Genomic DNA, 21441 nt, shown 5'->3' with positions numbered 1-21441 from the left:
TATGACCAACATACTAAAGTTTAGACAGCATACTAAAAAGCAGAGGCTAAAGTTCAGACAGCATACTAAAAAGCAGAGACATTACTTTGCCAACAAAGGTCCGTTTAGTCAAAGCTATGGTTTTTTCAGTAGTCATGTATGGATGTGAGAGTTGGATTATAAAGAAAGCTGAACACAGAAGAATTGATGCTTTTGAACCGTAGTGCTGGAGAAGTGTCTGGAGAGTCCCTTGGACTGCAAGGAGATCCAACCAGGCCATCCTAAAGGAAATCAGTCCTGAATATTCATTGGAAGGACTGATGCTGAAGCTGAAACTCCAGTACTTTGGCCATCTGATGTGAAGAACTGACTCATTTGCTGGGAAACTGACCCTGATGCTCGGAAAGATTGAAGGCTAGAAGAGAAGGGGACGACAGAGGATGAAATGGTTGGATGGCATCACGGACTCGATGGACATAGGTTTGAATAAACTCTCGGAGTTGGTGATGGACAGGGAGGCCTGATGTGCTGCAGTCCATGGGATCGCAAAGAGTCAGACACAACTAAGCAACTGAACTGAACTATATGTATATTCAGTTGTTTATCTGATACCTCCCTTTAAAGGCACCTCAAAGTAACATGGCATAAACCAAACTTTTTCTCAGTGGCCAAGTTCTTCCTTCCTTCTGCCTCCCAAATCTGATCTTTCATCTTCTGCATCTTAACTTGGTTTTCAAATCTGTCATTCTCATAAAATCCCTCCTACCACTGTCGAAGGTGGGTTACCATTATATCTTACCTGAATTATTGCATTCTCTCTCCTATCTGGATCCTTATCTCCAGCTTGGCCCACTTCCAACTATTACCAGAATGATGATTCAAAAGTCACTTTCTTGTAATCATAGAATACTTTTTTATCATCTCTATAATAAAGCCCAAAGTCGGGTTTTTTTTTTAATACATAGTCTAGAAAATCTTCTTGAACTGGCCCTTACCTGTTTTTTCAGATGCTTCTTGCACATTCTTCACTCCTTGTGGATCCCTCCTTAGATTCTTCGATTCAGCCGTACTGAACAACTTCCATTTTCTCAAACATCGTTGTTCTCTGTGTTTTCTGAACCTTCAAATGGGACGCTTTTCCTGCCTCTCACCACACTAGCTTCTGTGCACCCCTCTGTACGCAGCTTGCACATCATTAGGTAACTTTTCTTGACTCGTCTTGGTCCAGATTAGATGCCCAAGCCTTGTGTTCCTGTAACACCATGTTCTGTCTCTTTGTAGCAGTTACTACCCTTGTGCAGTTTCTTGTTTTATCGTTTGGCTGGCCTCTGGACTAAGCTCTGTGATGATGCAGACTGTGTATCACCCTTTTCTTTCCAGGATGCAGCCAGTGCTTCGCAATGCTTAATTGACACAGGTGACGTTTTACATTTGACTCAGAGAAGTAAGTTCGGTGAACAGTGAATCTCTCTGAAGGCACATGTTTTATACTCTCACCCAAGAAACCTGACTAAAATGACTTTAAAAGTCAACTGAAATGGTTTTCAGTATTCAAATAACCTTAACTCGTGTTGCAAAGTCAGATAAGGTATATACTCTTCATAGAAAGGCATACTTGTCTACCTGGGAGATAAATTGGGAGATTTTTATGTGTAAATTGCATAGATTATTCATGTTATGCTATTAATATCAGTGATTCCTGAGTCTATTACTTTTTAAAGGAAATGGAACAGATCATCACTTCTAACCTAAACATTTGCTCTTCCTCTTCTGATATTTGTCTTGACTGAGAACAGATCTATTCTAGCTGGCCCTCAGGATAGAAACCTGAAAATTATTCTAGCGTCTCTTTTCACCCTTGTTCCTCAAAAGCAGTTCATCCCCAGTTGCTGCCGGTTATCTTCTAACAGATCTGTACTCTCTTTCTCTTTGTTTTTAATTCCTTAGGCTTCTGGTTTAGACTTCTAAGATAGCCTCCTCTGCCCCTTGCTACCTTTTAATCTGCCTCAGAAATGATCTGTATACAAGTTTCGCCCATGTATTTGTTTCTGGTTTAGGTCCTTCACAAGGTAGACTCTCAAGCTCTTTGATCATCATGCTTTTGCCCCTCCATTATTCTGCAGTTTAATCTTTTTCCATTGTTTTCATCTTATATATCACAAGCCAGTAATAACTGAGTCCTTATAGATAGATAGTAGTAGTGAAGATAGATAGTGATAGTGAAGATAGTGATAGATATAGATAGATAGTCAAGTCACTCAGTCGTGTCCGCCTCTTTGCGAGTCCATGGACAGTAGCCAACCAGGCTCCTCCGTCCATGGGAATTTCCAGGCAAGAATACTGGAGTGGGTTGCCATCTCCTTCTCCAGGGGATCTTCCCAACCCAGGGATTGAACCCAGGTCTCCCGCATTGTAGGCAGACGCTTTACTGTCTGAGCCACCAGGGAAGTCACAACTGAATCCTTATAGTTCCTTAAAATCACCATATTGTTTCCAGTCACTGTGCCTTTGTGTAGAATCTCTTTGGGGAAGCAAATCCTGACTTCCTTTGCATTCCTCAGCCAAGAAGTAGAATTAATCATTATCCCCATACTTGAAACATTTACTTACATTGTATTATAGTCTATTAATTAATTGACTTACATAGTGTGCTACTAAACTCTGAACTTCTAGAAGTTAGGAACACTAGTTTTGTGTATTTTTTTTGAATGGTTCACACAATGTGCATTAGTTTCTCAGGGCTGCCTAGCAAAGTACCACAAACTGGGTGGCATTAAAAAACCCCCACATTTATTGTCCCACAGTTCTGGAGGCTAGAAGTCCCAAACCAAGATGCTGGCAGGACCACGTTCCTTTTGAAAACTACAGGGACTCTTTGCTCTTCTAGCTTCTTTCTGGTGGCTTGCTGGCAGGTTTTGGTATCCCTTGGCTTGCTGCTGCATAACACCAATCTCTGCCTTCACTTCACTGTCACATGGCTTTCTCCATATGTAACTGTCTTCTTACAAGGACACCAGTCATGTTGGATTAGGGGCTTACGCTACCTCTCTGTGACCTCATCGAAACTTAACTGTTTCTCAACTGTCATCTGCAATAACCCTATTTCCAAGTAAGATGATTCTGAGGTAGTGGGAGTTAGGACTAAAATATATATTTGGAAGGGGATACAACTTACTCCAGTGTTTAGCTTATAAGTATTCAGTAGATATGTACTGAATTGAAATATAAATGAAATGTATGTTATACATTCATGGTATATAATTAAAATATTTTTAGTGTGATTTTCAAAATTACTGTGTACAAAGTATCTTTTAGATTTATCTATTTCCAAAAATTACATAATAGTTACATGGTACTTGTGACATTTGAAAATTAATAAATATACTATATTAAAAGTAAAAGCAAGTATTATATTCTCCAAATTCTTTATTTTTAAGTCCACTTTTAATGTCTGTATTAATTTATATAATTTACATGTGGAAGTTTTAAAACAATAGATGTATTTTAAGTTTGGAAAGCACATTGTAGGCCTCAATAGCAGTAAATACCCTGTATCCTTTACTCTGTTTTAAGTTTACCTCCTTTCTGCACACTATTGTACATTAATGTTGTAGCTTTTTTCTTCAGATTTTTTTTTTGTAAAATCTCTGTTGTTTGAGTAGTTTTCCATATTTAACCTATATAATAAATTGTATCCTTTAATGGGAATATGGAAAAATTAAGCTTATGTGATCTACTTCTTAGGTTCTAAGAGTCCTAGTTAGTGGGCAAACAAAATAGAAAGCTATGTCATCCTCAGTAAATAAGAAAACACAGAGTAACCTTATTTCTATTTTTTTGTTTTTAAAGAGCCAGTACTTCCCATTTTTTGTTTTATTTTCTTTTATTTCTGGGTTTTTAAGTCACTGATCTGTTAGTTTAGTGAGACATCGTCAGAACTTTTTAGACCATACCCAAGTTTCCTTTGCATTGAATGTTACTCAGGGGAACTCTTGAAAGAAGTAACTATGTTAAGTGTGTTTAAGTTTAATGGATCGCTTCTCTATCCCTGCTAAGGCCTAATGGTTACACTCCATTAACAACTGATGTAGTAAAACTTATTAGAAATTTTCTATGGCTAGTGCTTTTTGCATCCGAAGAAACTTTTGCCTACTCCAAGTTTACAAAGATGGTCTATGATTTCTTCTCAGAGTTTTCTAGTTTTAGGTTTTAGATTTAGATCTCTGATCCATTTTGAGTTGATTTTTATGTGTAGTGTAACTGAAGGTTGATTTTTAAAAAAATTGATATCCAGTTGATCTAACACTATTTGTTGGAATGACTTTCCTTTCCTATTGAATTATCTTTACAGTTTTGTCAAAATTCAGTTGACCAAATATGTGTAGGTCTGTTTTTAGATCCTTCCTCAGTTCCATTGATGTATGTGTCTTTTCTTTTGTCAGTACCCCCATGATCTTGATTACTGAGCTGGAAATCATTTTAAGTCTTGAAATCAGGTAGAGTGAGTCTTCCAACTTTGTTCTTGGAATTTTGCTTATCCTAAGTTATTTGTATTTCCATGTAAATTTTAGAATTAACTTGGCATTTTCTACTTGAAATGTCAGGTAGAATTTTCATTGGGATTCCATTGAATGTGTAGATCAGTTCAGGATTGAATTGATCCTGAATTGATTGATCTTGAATTGATCCTAGGAATATTGTAATCTCCCAATCTACAAACATGGTATATATCTCTATTTATTTAGGTCATGTTTAATTTCTCTCAATAGCGTTTTGTAGTTTTCAGTATGAAAGTCTTGGATTTATTCCTAAGTATTTAATATATTGGCTTCCCAGATGGCTCACTGGTTAAGAATCCGCCTGCAACACAGGAGACTCGGATTCAGTCCCTGGTTGGGAAGATCCCCCGGAGAAGGAAATGGCAGCCTACTCCAGTATTCTTGCCTGAGAAATCCCGTGGATGGAGGCGCCTGGTAGACTACAGTTAATGGAGTTGCCCTAGTTGGACTTACTGACTAGCGACTTAGCAGCTAAACTACCACCACATTTAATGGTGTTAAAATAACAGATCCTTTGAAAGGTTCACTACCTCATAAAGAGAGAGACTGCAACAACTGTGGGGTGATTGTTATAACCAAAGTCAAGTAAAAGCCAACTAGATATTCACAGTATTTGACTGGTAGCCCACTTTGTCAGGCTTTGGAAAAGTGACAATTTTTTTTTATACCATTTCTTTCTACAAAAAATTTCGTTCAAACTTTTGAAAAAAATATTTTCATGAATCTTCTTTATACCTAGTGCTAGTTTAAGTTATTTTTTATCATAATGTTACTTAAGTATGTTTATACATAAAATACATGCTTATAGTTCTGATAAAGCTATAAATCAGAAAAGATATACAAATTCAACTAAGTAAAACTATAAAACCAGCATAGGCTCAAGGTAACAACATTTATGTGCTAGAGGACTAGACTTGAGATAGTATTTTTCTACTATTACATTGCTGGAAGCAGTATAGTATATTAATTAAGAGCACGGGCTCTAGAGTTAAGACTGAAGTTCAGATTTTGGCTCTAACATTATTTTTCCCAAGATGATAAGTTACCTAACTTATTAGGATTTTTGATAGAATTCTTGACATGTCAAGTCCTAGAGTAGTGCCTGGCAATCAATAATTGCTTAATAAATATTAACTATAACAATTGTTTTATATTGTCATTCTGAAACCTAATGATTAATGTTAGGTTTGATGGTAGCAAGTCTGATTCTATGTTTAATATGTTTCTGATTTTGGCTTTAACAATATGAATACTAATGCATAGAATGTCTGCTTACCTAAGTTAACATACAGTATGGTGATAATAACTTTATAGCTTTGCTGATTTAGGATAATTAGATCTCATACTTAACTTAGATTCTGCTAGGCAGGCCTCCTTAAGGTTCATTTTTAAATGAGGTGTCCCATAATCTGTAACGCTGAGTGTCTAATCCAACCATCACCCATATAAGATTTGGGAAGATCTTTCTTGAAGTTATTTTGAATTCTTGAAAATAAAGAAAAAGCATTATTTTTGAGCATAGAGCTTTTCATCAGACTGCTGATGGAAATCAGTATATTCTAGAAACTATAGTTCATCCTTGAACTGCTTCTGGGTTAATCTGTATATAATTTATAGTAGGAGCTCAATATCTGTGGCTCCTCAACAACCATGGATTCAATCAACCATTGACTGTATAGTAGCGTAGTACTACTTACTATTGAAAAATACCAGTGTATAGGTACACCTGCACAGTTCAAATCCACATTGTAAGAGCTAGCTGTGCTCATTCTCAGTAGTTTGAAAATACCTTGATTGCCTTATTTTTGATTCTCTTTTGTATAAACTTAGAATATATTGTAGTATATTGATAGCTATTCCTTGTCAGCTTAGACTCAGTTCATTTAAGTACCTTAAATATTAGCTAATTATGTTCTCATAACTACCAGTTAACATTGGTTGCCTGGTTAAATTATATTAATAGTAATACTGGAAAAATATTTTCATTTTATGGTACTTAAGAAAAGTTTAAGAGCCTCTTCATGAGATTGCAAGTGAGTTTCAGAATGTAATAAAAATGACTTATTATTACTACCTGTTGTTCTTAAAGTTAATGATTATTATAGAATTAACTGGCTAAGCTTTTAATAAAATATAAAATTTTATCCACTTTGCCTTTTAATTATAAATTTTTTCTGGCTCTGGGTCTGTAGCAAACATACTATTTAACTTCTGTATGGTAACTTTTACCTGGACAGTAAGTACTTTTGACTTCCACAGCCATATACAGTTTTGTATTTTGATTCTGCCACATTTTTACAGTTTGAACTGTTATCATTTAAATACTGTGCCATAATGTATATGGTTTTTTTCCTATGAGCATGTATCATTTACTTCTTTTCTCGTTAGTTTGTGACATTTAAAGAGGTATATTACTTCACCATCACATATGCCATTTCAGTTCGGTTCAGTCGCTCAGTCGTATCCAACCCTTTGCAACCCCATCGACTGCAGCACACCAGGCATCCCTGTCCATCACCAACTCCCAGAGCTTGCTCAGACTCATCCGTCGAATCGGTGATGCCATCCAGCCATCTCATCCTCTGTCGTCCCCTTCTCCTCCTGCCTCCAGTCTTTCTCAGCATCAGGGTCTTTTTCTAATGAGTCAGGTCTTTGCATCAGGTGACCAAAGTATTAGAGTTTCAGCATCAGTCCTTCCAATATGCCATTTTCCTGATGTCAAATCATAATACTTTTCATTTGGCAATTATTAATGCCGAAAAGTAGTTTTGTATTTATACCTGGTGAAAAAGAATGCATCATGAACAGATTTCCCAACAAATGAGAGTTGAATGATATCACTTTCTATGATTATGGGCACTGATTTGAGTATAGGTAGATACAAAGGCAAAGCAGAACTAAAATTACAAGGCAATACTTAGATATAAGATTTAAATGATTCATAATATGCTTATATTAATTGTATTTTATTCTGATAAAAATGAAAAGGGTTAACATTATGACATAAAATTATAGCCCTCCCAAGGTTCATTTGTTGAATCCAGTCTGAGAAACAATTGTCCTGGGGTATAGTGCAAAGAAAAAGAAGGATTCTGCTGTAAGGTTTCCAAACCCAGAGATGAATATTCTTTTTTTGTGTTAGTAGTTGAGTTTAGCTTTGTATAATCAAATACTCCGTGGCAGTGACTTAAGCTAGATCAGGGTTTAATCTTTCCCCTTACGTAACAAGGAATCTTAGGCAGTTCGGAGCTGATGCAGTGGCTCCATTGTATTACCAAGCTCCTCTGGCTATTTCCCATCCTTAAGTCCTTAATTCCTGTTCCTTAGATGACCTCTGGGGGCCCAGCCATCACGTCCTTGTTCCCAGAAGGAAGAAAGGAAAGGACAAAGGGAGAAAGGCAAAAACCGGACAAGTCTATTTCTGAGGCCTTTGGCAGAAGCCCCACCCCGTGACTTCCGTTTGCGTATCATTGGCTAGAACTGTGTCATATGATATTTTCCATATCAAAGGAAGCTGGGAAATATGTTTTAGGTGAGCATATTGCTGCCCCAACAGACTGGGACTCTGTAATAAATAAGAGAGAATGGATATTCTGGGTAGGCAAATAGAAGTCTCTGCCACACTAACCAAGCAGGTATGTTAAGAAAGCTCAAAAAACAAATACCAGCGCCTCCCCCAGTCTCTCTTTTATCTGCATTTCTACTTTAAAGTTATATGAAAGGAATATAAATGAAATAAGATCCTAAATTACTAGATCATGAAAGAAGCCTAAAGATCATAGTCCTGTCATTTTAGACTCAGATATAATTAGTGAATTATTAGAGGCCAAAGACATAAGTTCCAGAATGAAAATTTGAAGTTCTTGACTCCCACACCAGTCCCTGTTCTTTTGATTTGTTGTGTCTGTGCGCTCAAACGCTCAGTTGTGTCCAACTCTTTGCGACCCCGTGGACTGTAGCCCTCCAGGCTCCTCTGTCCAAAGGATTCTCCCGGCAAGAACACCAGAATGGTTGCCATTTCCTCCTCCAGGGGATCTTCCCAGTTTGTGCTGCTTCATAAAATCTGGTTGTTCATGTATTATTCTCCTACATACACAAGACAGCTGTGTTTCTGTTTACACCCTTGGGGAGAAAGTCCTCTTATCCCTTAAATGATTACAATAAAAGTCATAGGGAATTTCATGTTTCTTATTTGAGGGTCTTATATGTTCAGTTTGTTAGTGTGGATGGTGCTTCCAGTATTTATATATTTATTCATTCACTCTTAATTCATATTTTCAGCATCTACAATAGATTATGAGATCTCAAGCACAACCATATCTTATTAGTTTCTGTATCCCTAAGTAGGTCCTCATTGATGAATGAAAAATTATGTCATAGTCCCTGTCCTCAGGTAATCCTTAGGCAAGTCTGGGAGATGGATAAGAAAGTCAGTGATAATGGTACAGTAAAGGCCAAGTTCTTTGAGATGATGGAAGTACAGGAAGAGAATTAAAATCTCTGAGGCGCAAAGAGGGTTTAGAATGACTTCAACAGAAGGTAGTCCTGAGGTCATCCCTGAATGGGTTTTCCAGGTAAAGAAAGAAGGCGGCTGCATATCAAGGCAAAGAAGGTTTTTAGCAGCCCAGGGCCAGTGAGAAACTGTGTTTAGGGAGGAGGAGGCCGCAAGAAATGCGCGAGAAGGCCATAGTAGAAAATGAGGCTTGGGACGTTGACTGTGGCCATGGCTGTATTAGAGAGGCTGTCGCACACATGTTACGAAACATGTTAAAGGGTTTGAGTTTACCAGACTCTGCTGATGGTGTGCCATGGACGCAGGGCAGAAAATAGAGGCTCAAGTGCACCCTTCCGGATGGTCACATGGCCTTGCCGTTGGACCGTGACACCTTAGTGCAGAGCCCACTACCAGCGAGGTGCCTGCTGTTACTCCAGCTGCAGATGACCAGGGCACACACATCCAGATCCTTCTTCCTTCTTGCTGGTTCTGCCCAGGGTCTTCCTTCTGACAGCCTTGTTAGACATTTCCAATCACACACGGATTCCGTCTGTACCTTTTTCCACTTTTTTTGCCTGTTATGTTGTCCTTACTCTTACCCAATCAAGGACCCGTAACAAGTATTCTTTTTGACCTCTGTCCAATAAAGAATGAATTATTTCTATTTGGTAGTTGGTTATATACCAACTTGTGTGTATAGGAACCTAAGATGGTAAAATAGACTGGATGAATCTTTTTACCTCTGAATTGTGAGATAAAGGCAGTGTTTCAGGAATTTCAGACAGCAAGAAGATGGGAAGCCTGCTCCTAAGACTTGGTTAGGGTCTGGCACCTGGCCTACCCATCCTTGCTTCTGGTCTGCAGCCTGCCTGTACCCCATCCCAGCAGGGGCCTCTAGTGGCTCTCTTTTCAGTCTGTTTTCCCTTCTCTGTTAAAAGATTTTTCTTCCCCACATCTCAGATTTAGCCCCACATTTCCTTCAGGGACTCCCAGTAATGTCATTTGTTTTCTGGTATCCAGCAGAATACAGCCAGACTTCCCTTCTCTCCCGTCCATCCTAGAATGGATCTTAGCCTTTGTTGACTCTTCCTCTAGTGATGGAGTTTATGGTGGTGGAAGGTGAAATTGGAAGTTCATCCTCCTGGTTAATTGACCCTGTCTCTCTGTAACTTTGAAAGTAAAATGTGCTATGAAAAAGTTCACCTCTTTTTTTATTGCTTGTTTTTTTTTTTTTTTTCACTTGCCCGCAGTGCAGGAGACCCAGGTTTGATCCCTGGGTTGGGAAGATCCCCTGGAGAAGGAAATGGCAACCCACTCCAGTATCCTTGCCTAGAAAATCTCATGGACAGAGGAACCTGGTGGATTGCAGTCCATGGGGTCACAAAGAGTTGGGCATGACTGAGCAACTAACACACACAGACATTATATTAATAACAATAAAGGAAATAACAGAAAATTCTCAAATCCCACAGCCAGAAACCATAAACTGTTTCTACTTTTCCCCTACATTCTCTTCCAGTCTCTGCCCATATACATGATATTAACTATTACTCTTATTGGGTGCCACCTAATCATAGTTCAAGGAAATTGAAGTGATTGAGATCTGGGAATATATTGGGTAATAATGGCTTCTTATTTTGATTATTTCCTTTTAGGAAAGACACTGCTGATCCTGTAACATGGAGGATTGCCTTCATACCTCATCTGAGAATCTATCCAAATTGGTCAGCTGGGCCCACAGCCATGGGACCATTTGCAGCCTCATTCCAAACCTGAAACACTTACTTTCAGAAGGTTCCCATGGGAACCTGACGGCAATGTGGGGCTGTAGTGCAGGCCACGCTTATCACTGGCCACTGACAGCTACTTGCAGAGCTGGCTCCCAAGAAAGGGTCTGTTTCCAGGATAACAGAAGTTTTAACTCTGATAGTCCAAGTATAATTGGCGTGCCCTCTGAGACTCAAACTAGCCCCGTTGAAAGGTACCCTGGGAGACCAGTGAAAGCGAAGCTAGACTGTAATCGGACCAGAGACTCTTGTGACTTCTCTTATTGCAGTGAGCCCTCTGAACTGGATGAGGCGGTTGAAGAGTATGAAGATGAAAACACTCTGTTTGACATGGTTTGTGAGTCCTCTGTGACGGATGAAGATAGTGACTTTGAACCCCAACCGCAGAGGCCTCAAAGCATTGCGCGAAAAAGGCCTGGAATAGTCCCATCTTCTCTCCATTCGAGCTCCCAGACTCAAATGATTGATGAATGCAGCAGTGATGTCATCATTAAGAAGATCAAACAAGAGATTCCCGAAGATTACTACATTGTGGCAAATGCAGAGCTGACTGGAGGGGTAGATGGACCAGCCCTGTCATTGACACAGATGGCAAAACCCAAGTCTCAGGCTCATGCTGGGCCCTCCTTAGGGTCTGCTAAGCTGATTTCCCACGTAACATCCGCCATCAGCACAGAGCTGGACCCACATGGTGTGTCTGCATCCCCCTCTGTGATGTCTAGACCAGTCGTCCAGAAGACCACCAGGGTATCTCTGGCTTCACCTAACAGGGGACCCCCTGGTGCCCATGGCACCAGCCAGCACGTGGCCATGCAGATGCCCGTGAGCACATCCCATCCTAACAAACAGATCAGCATCCCTTTGTCTGCCCTGCAGCTGCCGGGACAGGATGAACAAGTTGCTTCCGAAGAGTTCCTGTCCCATCTGCCCAGCCAGGTCTCCTCCTGTGAGGTGGCCCTTTCTCCCTCAGTTAACACAGAGCCAGAAGTGAGCTCCAGTCAGCAGCAGCCCCCAGTCGCTCCAACCATAACCACCGAGGCCACGGCACAGTGCATACCAGGTATGGCGCGTGAGGCGACAGAGTCCCTCGTTCACGTGCATCAGAGAGTTGTGCGCCGTCAGCACTCCTAAAACCGTTGGCCCAATTTGCTAGAATTTGGGCCTTTGTTATTCTCAGAAAGATAGAAATAACGAAATAGAATATACTCAGGTGATATAAAAAGGAAATTCATCATCCAGTTGGTGTACCTCAGGGCTGAGAGGACAGCTGTAGGATTGTACTGTTGATATCACATGGGTAGATTTAAGGTTTATATCTGATCTGAAGCTGAATTTTTATATAGTAAAATGATTTTTGAAAGCTTTGCTCTCCTATCAGTATCAAGGTATTTGGTTATAGTTTTGAAGCCAAAATGATGTTGGGTTAGGCATATAATGACAATAAACCTAATATTTTTTTTGCCAGTATTATTTATTGGAATCAATTTAGCACTTTATTCATTTTAGTGGTGTGGCAATTTAAGACAGGTTTTTAAAAATAAAAGCAAAACAAAACACACAAATATATCTAGAAGAAGTAGTTTATATTTTTTCTCAAAATATATAATAATCAGATAACTTGCATTTCTGAAATACATGGATCTAACTAGAATGGATTGAGAGGAGAAGAAAATAGTTGTATGAGGCCCCTGTCTGTAATTCTAACATTCTAAACGTTCTGTAATTCTAGCATTCAGTATTTATTTAATCTGAGCTGTTGTTATATAGAAGGGGCTTGAGTGTCATGGTTTTGGGTTCATGATTCAAATCTGATAGGCCAGAAGCAGAAACATGGAAGGGATGAACAGACATGCAGAGGGCTGTGGAGAAAGCAGACATTCGTGGCACATCGTGGTTTCATTTTAGTTCTTCTCATAAAGTCATGTATTTTAGGAAAAGCTTCTGGAAGCCTGAGATATCCATGCTTTTACCCTCTAACTTCCTGAAATGACATTGCTTTGCAGACATGCTTTCTCCATTTTAGTGTCAGCCTTAAGATTCCAAAAGGAAATCTTCAATTTATAATTTCCAAATATAATCTTGACACTACTAATAAAATATACAATGAAAATACTCATATCTGATTCAGAATTATGGTTTTCAGTTTATTCATCTTTCTTTTCAAAAAACAGCTTTATTGAGATAAAACTCATGTACCTTAAAATAACTCTTTTTAAAGTGTTACAATTTGGTATTTTTTGGTATATTCACAGAGTTGTGTAACTATCGCCACTGTCTAATTTTGGAATATTTTCATCACCCCAGAAAGAAACCCCATACCCGTTAGCGGTCATTTTTTCTCCCTTCTCACAGCCCCTGTCAGCTGCCTATCTACTTCTGTCTCTATAGATCTGCCTGTGTGCACAGTTCATATAAATGGATTCTTATTTTATGACCTTTCGTGACAGCCTTCTTGTACTTAGCATACTTTTTTTAAAGTTAATCTATGTGGTAGTGTCTATCAGCATTATTTTCCCTTTCATTATCAAATAATACTTCATTGTGCGGATAGGCCACGTTTTGTTTTTTCTTTATCAACTGATGGACACAAGTGGTTTCCATTTTTTGGCTGTGGTAAATACTGCTGTTAATGTCATTTATGTACATGTTTTTGTGTGGACATACAGACACGACTGAGCGACTGAACTGAACTGACGTTTTCATTTCTGTTGGGCAACTGTCTAGAAGTGGAATCTCTGGGTCATATGGTAACTCTATGTTTAACTTTTTGAGGAGCTGCCAAACTGTGTTCCAAAGCATCTTCACCATTTTACAGTCTCACCAACAATTTGAAATGATTCCTGTTTCTCCATATGCTCACCAACACTTGTTTTCCATTAAAAAAAAAAAAAAATTATCCTGCTGGGTGTGTGAAGTGGTATCTTGTTGTGGTTTTAATTTGTGTATCTTCTTTTGAGAAAAATCCATTCTGATCCTTTGCCCCTTTTCTAGTTATGTTGCCATGTTATTGGTGAGTTGTAAGGGTTCTCTGTGAATTCTAGCTTTAAGCCTTTTATTAAATATACATTTTGTAACTATTTTCCCCCATCCCTTGGGCTGTCTTTTCCTTGTCCTTCCTTTCTTGTTTTACTTCAATCACTTAATCACAAAATGGTCTTTGACCTAATCTTCACATCATAAGACACAACATTGTCTTTATTAGGCCAGTGAAAGTTTTTTCTAAGAAATCTGATTCTTGATACCTGTAAGATATAAGTAGTACCTTTTCACTTAAATAGTTGGGAATCTAGTTTATTTGTCCCCCTCCCCTTTTTGTGTGTGAAATAGGAGATAGCCTGACAACAGTTTCTACATTCTACTTTATGTTTGAGGGTAGAATTCAGAAATGTATCTTACACAGTGGTCCGGTATAACAAAACAGCTTAGTAAAACTGCCACTTGTGTTGTATATCCTAATAATTTAACCATGCAAAAAGCAAGTTGCAAGATTTCCTTGCATCTGTCTAGTGGATATTAGTCCACTGTACATGTATAGTAAATTAGAAATTAAAGCTTGAACTAACTGTAATAGGAATTTCCTAAGGAGTGATCCTGATATTTTGATCCATTGTTCCGTGAAGGATGTTATATTATTAGGAAATTATTGGCTTTGGAGAAACACTTTCTGAACTGGAAGCATCAATGAGACAAATTAAAATCTGATTGATACTCTTCTTTACTGAGAGATATATAAAGTTAATTTACAATTTACCTTTGTTCTGTGGAGCCCAAACTATGTTCTGTGCTCTTGAAAGTTTTATTTATTTATCAGTATTTGTGTTTTTTGCCAATTTGTAATAAAATGAAGTGAAGTGAAAGTCTCTCAGTCATGTCCAACTCTTCGTGACCCCATGGAACGTAGCCTGCCAGGCTCCTCTGTCCATGGAATTCTCCAGGCCAGAATACTGGAGTGGGTAGCCATTCCCTTCTCCAGGAGATCTTCCCAATCCAGAGATCAAACCCAGGTCCTCCCGCATTGCAGGCAGATTTTTTACCATCTGAGCCACCAGGAAAGTCCTGATAGTAACAGAATAAATTTTTTTGAAACATAGATTTTTTAAAAAAGAAATTCAGAATCCAGCACATCCAAATGTATGTGGATGAATATGTGTAGATGGACTATAAGCACTTAATATGTAAAGCATGCTTAGGACTAAGCAAGGAAAGGTTCTAGAAGAACTAACTGAAAGCAACATTGGGTACTTTTAAAATGGATGTTATATTCGCTTAAGTATTTATCAGATCACTGTAGAAATACTGTGTATCTTTGAATAATATTTTTAAAATAAATAATTTGACAAATGACTATTGAGTCAGCCAGAAACGAGAATAAACTGTCCATTTTGTTTAGTTTTACTGATACCATTTAAATTCTATTTTCTGGGAGCACCCTGGTGGTCCAGTGGTTAGGACCCAGAGCTTTCACTGCCATGGCTCTTGGTTCAGTCCATGGTCATGGAACTAAGATCCCGTAGGCTACAGCATGCCCCTCCCCCTAAAATCTGGCTCCCTATTGGAAAGCCATTCTTATTTCTTTTCTATTCAGGACTAAACTCATAGCGTTATAAAATGTTAACAAGGTGTGGATAAAACTGCTGATTTTCATGTTAGCTCTGTTATAAAGCTCAACTCAAATCTTAGCAGTCATGCGTAAAGAGGATATCCATTGTTAGAAGAATTATTGTCTTATCCCGAAGTGGTTTGGATTCTATTAATTTTTGAGATTTTTATGTAAATTTAGAACATTTGTCACAAATTTAAATTTTTATTGCATTGTAAGTTGAGTTTCTATGTGTATATTTCTTAAATATATATATACACACAGCTTCCTTTATGATTTTGTGCAGGAACTCTCCCTTTTTTAATTGAACTATAGCTGATTTACAGTATTGTGCCAATCTCTGCTATACAGCAAAGTGATTCAGTTATACACATACATACATTCCTTTTTTATATTCTTTCCCATCTTTTATCACAGGATATTGAATATAGTTCTCTGTGCTATACAGTAGGACCTTGTTATTTATCCATCTAAATGTAATCGTTTCCTCTATTTGTGTGCTGAGTCGCTCAGTTGAGTCTGACTCTTTGCAACCCCATGAACTGTAGCCTTCCAGGCTCCTCTGTCCATGGAATTCTCCAGGCAGAAATACTGGAGAGGGTTGCCATACCCTCCTCCAGGGGATCCTCCCAACCCAGGGATCGAACCCAGGTCTCCTGCATTGCAGGCTGATTCTTTACTGTCTGAGCCACCAGGGAACCCCTACCAATCCCAGTTTCCCAGTCTATCCCTCTTCCTTGCCCTATCCAGCCACACTATGTCACTCTATGTCCGTGAATCTGTTTCTCTTTTGTAGGGGGGTTCATTTGTGCCGTATCTTAGACTCCACATATGAGTTCTATCATATGGTATGTCTTTCTAACTTCAGTTAGTATGATAATTGCTAGTTGCATCTATGTGTGTGTGATAGTTGTGTTCAGCTCTTTGTGACTCTATGGACTGTAGCCTGCCAGGCTTCTCTGTTCGTGGGATTTCCTAGGCCAGAGTACTGGAGTGGGTTGCCATTCCCTTCTACAGGGGATCTTCCTAACCCAGGGACTGAACCTTGGTCTCCTGCATTGCAGGCAGATTCTTTACCGTCTGAGCCACCAGGCTGCAAACAGCATTATCTCATTCTTTTTTATGACTGAGTAGTACAGCAAATCTGGAAAACTCAGCAGTGGCCACAGGACTGGAAAAGATCAGTTTTCATTACAATCCCTAAGGAAGGCAATGCCAAAGAATGTTCAAACTACCACACAATTGTACTCATCTCACACGCTAGCAAAGTAATACTCAAAATTCTCCAAGCCAGGCTTCAATAGTATGTGAACCGTGAACTTCCAGATGTTCAAGCTGGATTTAGAAAAGGCAGAGGAACCAGAGATCACATTGCCGATATCCATTGGATCATCGAAAAAGCAAGAGAGTTCCAGAAAAAAAATCTGCTTTTGCTTTACTGACTACGCCAAAGCCTTTGACTATGTGGATCACAACAAACTGGAAAATTCTGAAGCAGATAGGAATACCAGACCACCTGACTTGCCTCTTGAGAAATCTATTCAGGTCAGGAAGCAACAGTTAGAACTGGACATGGAACAACAGGCTGGTTCCAAATGGGAAAAGGAGTATGTCAAGGCTATATCTTGTCACCCTGCTTATTTAACTTATATGCAGAGTGCATCATGAGAAACGCTGGACTGGATGAAGCACAAGCTGGAATCAAGATTGCCAGGAGAAATATCAATAACCTCAGATACTCAGATGACACCACCCTTATGGCAGAAAGTGAAGAGGAACTAAAGAGCCTCTTGATGAAAGTGAAAGAGGAGAGTGGAAAAGTTGATTCAAAACTCAGCGGTCAGAAAACAAAGATCATGGCATCTGGTCCCATCACTTCATGGCAAATAGATGGGAAAACAATGGAAACAGTGAGAGACTTTATTTTGGGTGGCTCCAAAATCATTGCAGATGGTAACTGCAGCCATGAAATTAAAAGACACTTGCTCCTTGAAAGAAAAGTTATGACCAACCTAGATAGCATATTAAAAATAAGAAACATTGTTTTGCTGACAAAGGTCCATTTAGTCAAGGCTATGGTTTTCCAGTAGTCTTGTATGGATGTGAGAGTTGGACTATAATGAAAGCTGAGCGCCAGAGAATTGATGCTTTTGAACTGTGGTGTTGGAGAAGACTCTTGAGAGTCCCTTGGACTGCAAGGCAATCCAACCAGTCCATCGTAAAGGAGATCAGTTCTGAATAGTCATTGGAGGGACTGATGCTGAAGCTGAAACTCCAATATTTTGGCCACCTGATGTGAAGAGCTGATTCATGGGAAAAGACCCTGATGCTGGGAAAGATTGAAAGTGGGAGGAGAAGGGGATGACAGATTATAACATGGTTGGATGGCATCACCGACGAAATGGACGTGAGTTTGAGTAGGCTCCGGGAGTTGGTGATGGACAGGGAAGCCGGGCGTGCTGCAGTGCATGGAGTTGCAGAGTTGGACACGAGTGAGTGACTGAACTGAGCTGAGTATCGCATTGTATACATGGACCGCATTTTCTTTCTCCATTCATCTGTCAGTGAGCGTTTAGTTTGTTTCCAGTGATGCGTCAAACTCCTACCCTGGAAAGGATACCGAGACCAGTTCTACACAGACCACACAGCTGACTGTGGGGGTCAGATGGCAGTGTTCTTCCCGGGCCATTCTAATCTTGAAAGAGACAGCATACCAGAGATACCTACTACTTTTTTCTTTTTTGGAAGTCGCTCAGTCATGTCCGACTCTTTGCAACCCTGTGGACTATACAGTCCATGGAATTCTCTAGGCCTGAGTACTGGAGTGGGTAGCCTTTCCCTTCTCCACCTACTACTATTTATACAGGGTGAACTTTTGTTGTTGTTGTTTTTGGACATTTAGTTTTCTTTGTGAGGCAGATAGAGTTGTTTATATATATATCATTCAAATGCTGGATGTACTAGAACAGTGTTCTAATCTAAGGGATAAAAATATGCATAAGTAAATATATGCTTATGTGTATATGTATGCATATGTATACATACATACACATGCAAACATAATTTTATACAGTTATTTATTCCACAAGAAATATATGACTCTTCTTATCAGACGGACCAATACTATATTTGCTTTCTTAGGCACAGTCTTTCTTGTACCTTCCTGCAGGAAGACCTGCAACATGAATTCTGAAAGCTAAGAGAAGCAGAGTTGAAAGTCAGGCTTAGTTTATGCCATCATTTCCCTGCTTGTTATAAAGGGGTGCTTATCTGAGGATTGGTGGCAGGGAGTGTGGGCGCTGAGATAGTAGAGCTTGGCCACTCAGGGTTTGGGTCAGACATGCCTAGGTAAATTCCCAGCCCTGTCTCCTACTGGCCTTGTGACCTTAACTCAGTTCATTTCTCTGACACGCAGTGTCTTCATTTGAAAAGTAATAGCAACTGTCTGTCTCACAGGATTGTTTGAGGACCAAATGCAAAGTTAGGTGAAGCACTGGACAGAGTATTTGACATATGATAAACATTCAGTGAATAGTAGTCTCCATCATTATTATTTTCATTGTCGTTGTTACTGTTATTAGATTGTGCTGCATACTCTTGAATAGTCAAGTAGATTCTGATTCTGATTAACATTCATTCATCTACTAAAATGGCCCATGAACAAGTATCACCTGGGTTCTTACTAAAAATGCAGGTTCTCAGGTTCCACCCCAAACCCACAGAATCAGAATTTGCATTTTAACCATGATCTCCAGGTAATTTGTATGCACACTGAAACTTGAGAAGCAGGGATGTAGGAAATGCAGGTTCCACGTTAGATGGCACATTGTTACTCCTTTTGACTGCACAGTGACTTTGAACACTTCCTGTTTGAGAGAATTCCCTCCTTTGTGTATCTGCACGACCCCATTGGAGAGGCCAGAAACTCTCTTCTCCAAGTTGATATATCAGTGAGGGCACAGTCTTGTGACCTGAGGCTTTGCCATTCAAATGCATTCACTCTAGACTCTAATCAGAGGTACCTAAAACTTCCCTGGCCGTCCAGTGGTTAAGACTCAACGCTTACAATGCAAGGGGCATGGGTTCGAGCCCTGCTAGAGGAACTATAAAATCCCACATGCTGCATAGCATGGGCAAAAATAAATAAATAAATAAAATGGTCCCTATAGGAATCTGTTTTATAAAATACAGTCCAATTTCTAGAGGCAGCAGGAACAGGATTCCACCCCCCGAGGCCTAAGCTGGAGTTTGCTGGCTGGTTTGTCTCCACCAGGGCAAATCAATGGCTTGACCATCTCCATATCTGGTTTCTTGGTGTTCTGGGAAATTATGTGGCCTTTATTAAATTCTTTTTCTGCCTAAACTAGCTAGACTGGGCTTTCATTGTTTTAAACAAAGAAGCTGGAGAAATATAACCTCCAGATAATTTTACCCTTGAATTGCCTTTGGTAGTGAGTGGCAAAAATATGGAAAGTTTGGTAAGCTCTAATAAGGGAGAGTGAGCTTTGTTTCATTAGGCCTCTTGTTGTTGTTTAGTTGGTAAGTCATGTCTGACTCTTTGCAACCCCATGGACTGAAGCATTCCAGGCTTCCCTGTCCTTCAGTATATGCTGTCTATGTTTGACATAGCTTTCTTTCCAAGGAGCAAGCATCTTTTAATTTCATGGGTGCAGTCACCATCCCCAGTGATTTTGGAATAAAAAAAAAAAAGAAAATCTGCCACTGTTGCCATTTTTTTTTCCATCTATTTGCTATGAAGTGATGGGACTGGATGCCATGATCTTAGTTTTTTGAATGTTGAGTTTTAAGTCAGCTTTTTCACTCTGCTCTTTCACCTTCATCAAGAGGCTGTTTAGTTCCTCTTGACTTTCTGCCATTAGAGTGGTATCATCTGCATACCTGAGGTTGTTGATATTTTTCCCAGCAGTCTAGATTCCAGCTCATGATTCATCCAGCCTGGCATTTCACATATTTTAAATAAGCAAGGTGACAGTATACAGCTTTGATGTACTCCTTTCCCAATTTTGAACCAGTCTGTAGTTCCATGTCCCATTCTAACTCTTGCTTCTTGACCTTCTTACAGGTTTCTCAGGAGGCAGGTAAAATGATCTGGTATTCTCATCTCTTTAAAAATTTTCCACAGTTTGTCGTAGACCTCTTAAAAGAAGGTAAGTGGACTAGATGCTTACCTAGTTTATTCATGTACTTCTTCTCTTGTAATGCTCAGGGCGGCTTAATGGAGCTACTAAGCACTCTTCTCTTCAATCCCAACGCGTTGTGCACCATACCATGCAGCCATGTGCTGATAGGTAGTCAATGTTGAGAACGTATCTGGGGTAAGTTAAATACCTGCTCCCAGGAGTTTCCAGGACTCACTGCTTGGTATTTGCAACATCATCTAAAAACAATGACTTTGTTCCATTCAACTCACCTAATTGCACAGGGAAGAAATCAGGTCCCTCTCTCCCATTATGATATGGACTTCATGTCCACAGGAAGAAAGAGCAGGTCAAAACCTTGATGAAACTGCATATCCTTAAACGTGTTGCTGACACTCTGAACCCGCTAAGATATTTCTATCAGCACCCCTTCCCATAGCCGTTTGGAGGCTCCCCTTTACCCTTGCACTGCGCATCACAGGTCTCAGCTGTTTCTGGACAAGATAACCACCTCTTTACTCCCCTGCCTGAGTCTCACAGGATCTCCTGTCCGCTGCCTAAGCGTCACAGATTCCCTTCTCCCCAGCTGATCAAAGGGCAGTTCTCAGAGTGGTGGTGGTGATGGGAGTTGTCTTAGGTTTTATCATGGGTAGTAGAATACCTGTGATCAGAATGAGTTTAAGGAACTGGGGATGGTGGTCTCCAGCCTCTGGCTGAGGGGCACTTTCCTCCTTCCTTCTTTCCTTCCTTTTTTGTAGTTCTTAAGAAAGACAAAAGTTGTGGTTTTAAGTTAGTTTTTAGGCTTGTTTTCTACACTTGGGGAAAGGGATAGGGAGGAGATAGTGTGACTAAGTATATACGT

The 21441-nt window shown here is 39.5% G+C and overlaps 1 protein-coding gene across 3 annotated transcripts in view; it reads left to right on the top strand.

The window, feature by feature from the left end:
* Positions 1–21441, top strand: part of KIAA1958 (KIAA1958 ortholog) — a 140059-nt gene that overhangs the window by 52485 nt on the left and 66133 nt on the right. For all 3 annotated transcript variants that reach the window (XR_009599114.1, XM_027964113.3, XM_027964112.2), the window contains exon 2: positions 10689–11880. Coding sequence is in view for 2 of the 3 variants with exons in the window: in XM_027964113.3 (XP_027819914.1) it covers positions 10713–11880 (1168 nt within the window). In the remaining variant the exon portion in view is untranslated. The remainder of the gene's footprint in view (positions 1–10688; positions 11881–21441) is intronic.

Source organism: Ovis aries, chromosome 2 (genome assembly GCF_016772045.2).
Source record: "Ovis aries strain OAR_USU_Benz2616 breed Rambouillet chromosome 2, ARS-UI_Ramb_v3.0, whole genome shotgun sequence".
Lineage (NCBI taxonomy): Eukaryota > Metazoa > Chordata > Mammalia > Artiodactyla > Bovidae > Ovis > Ovis aries.
The sequence above is the reverse complement of the archived record's forward strand: the minus strand, read 5'-3'. Positions and strand labels throughout refer to the sequence as shown.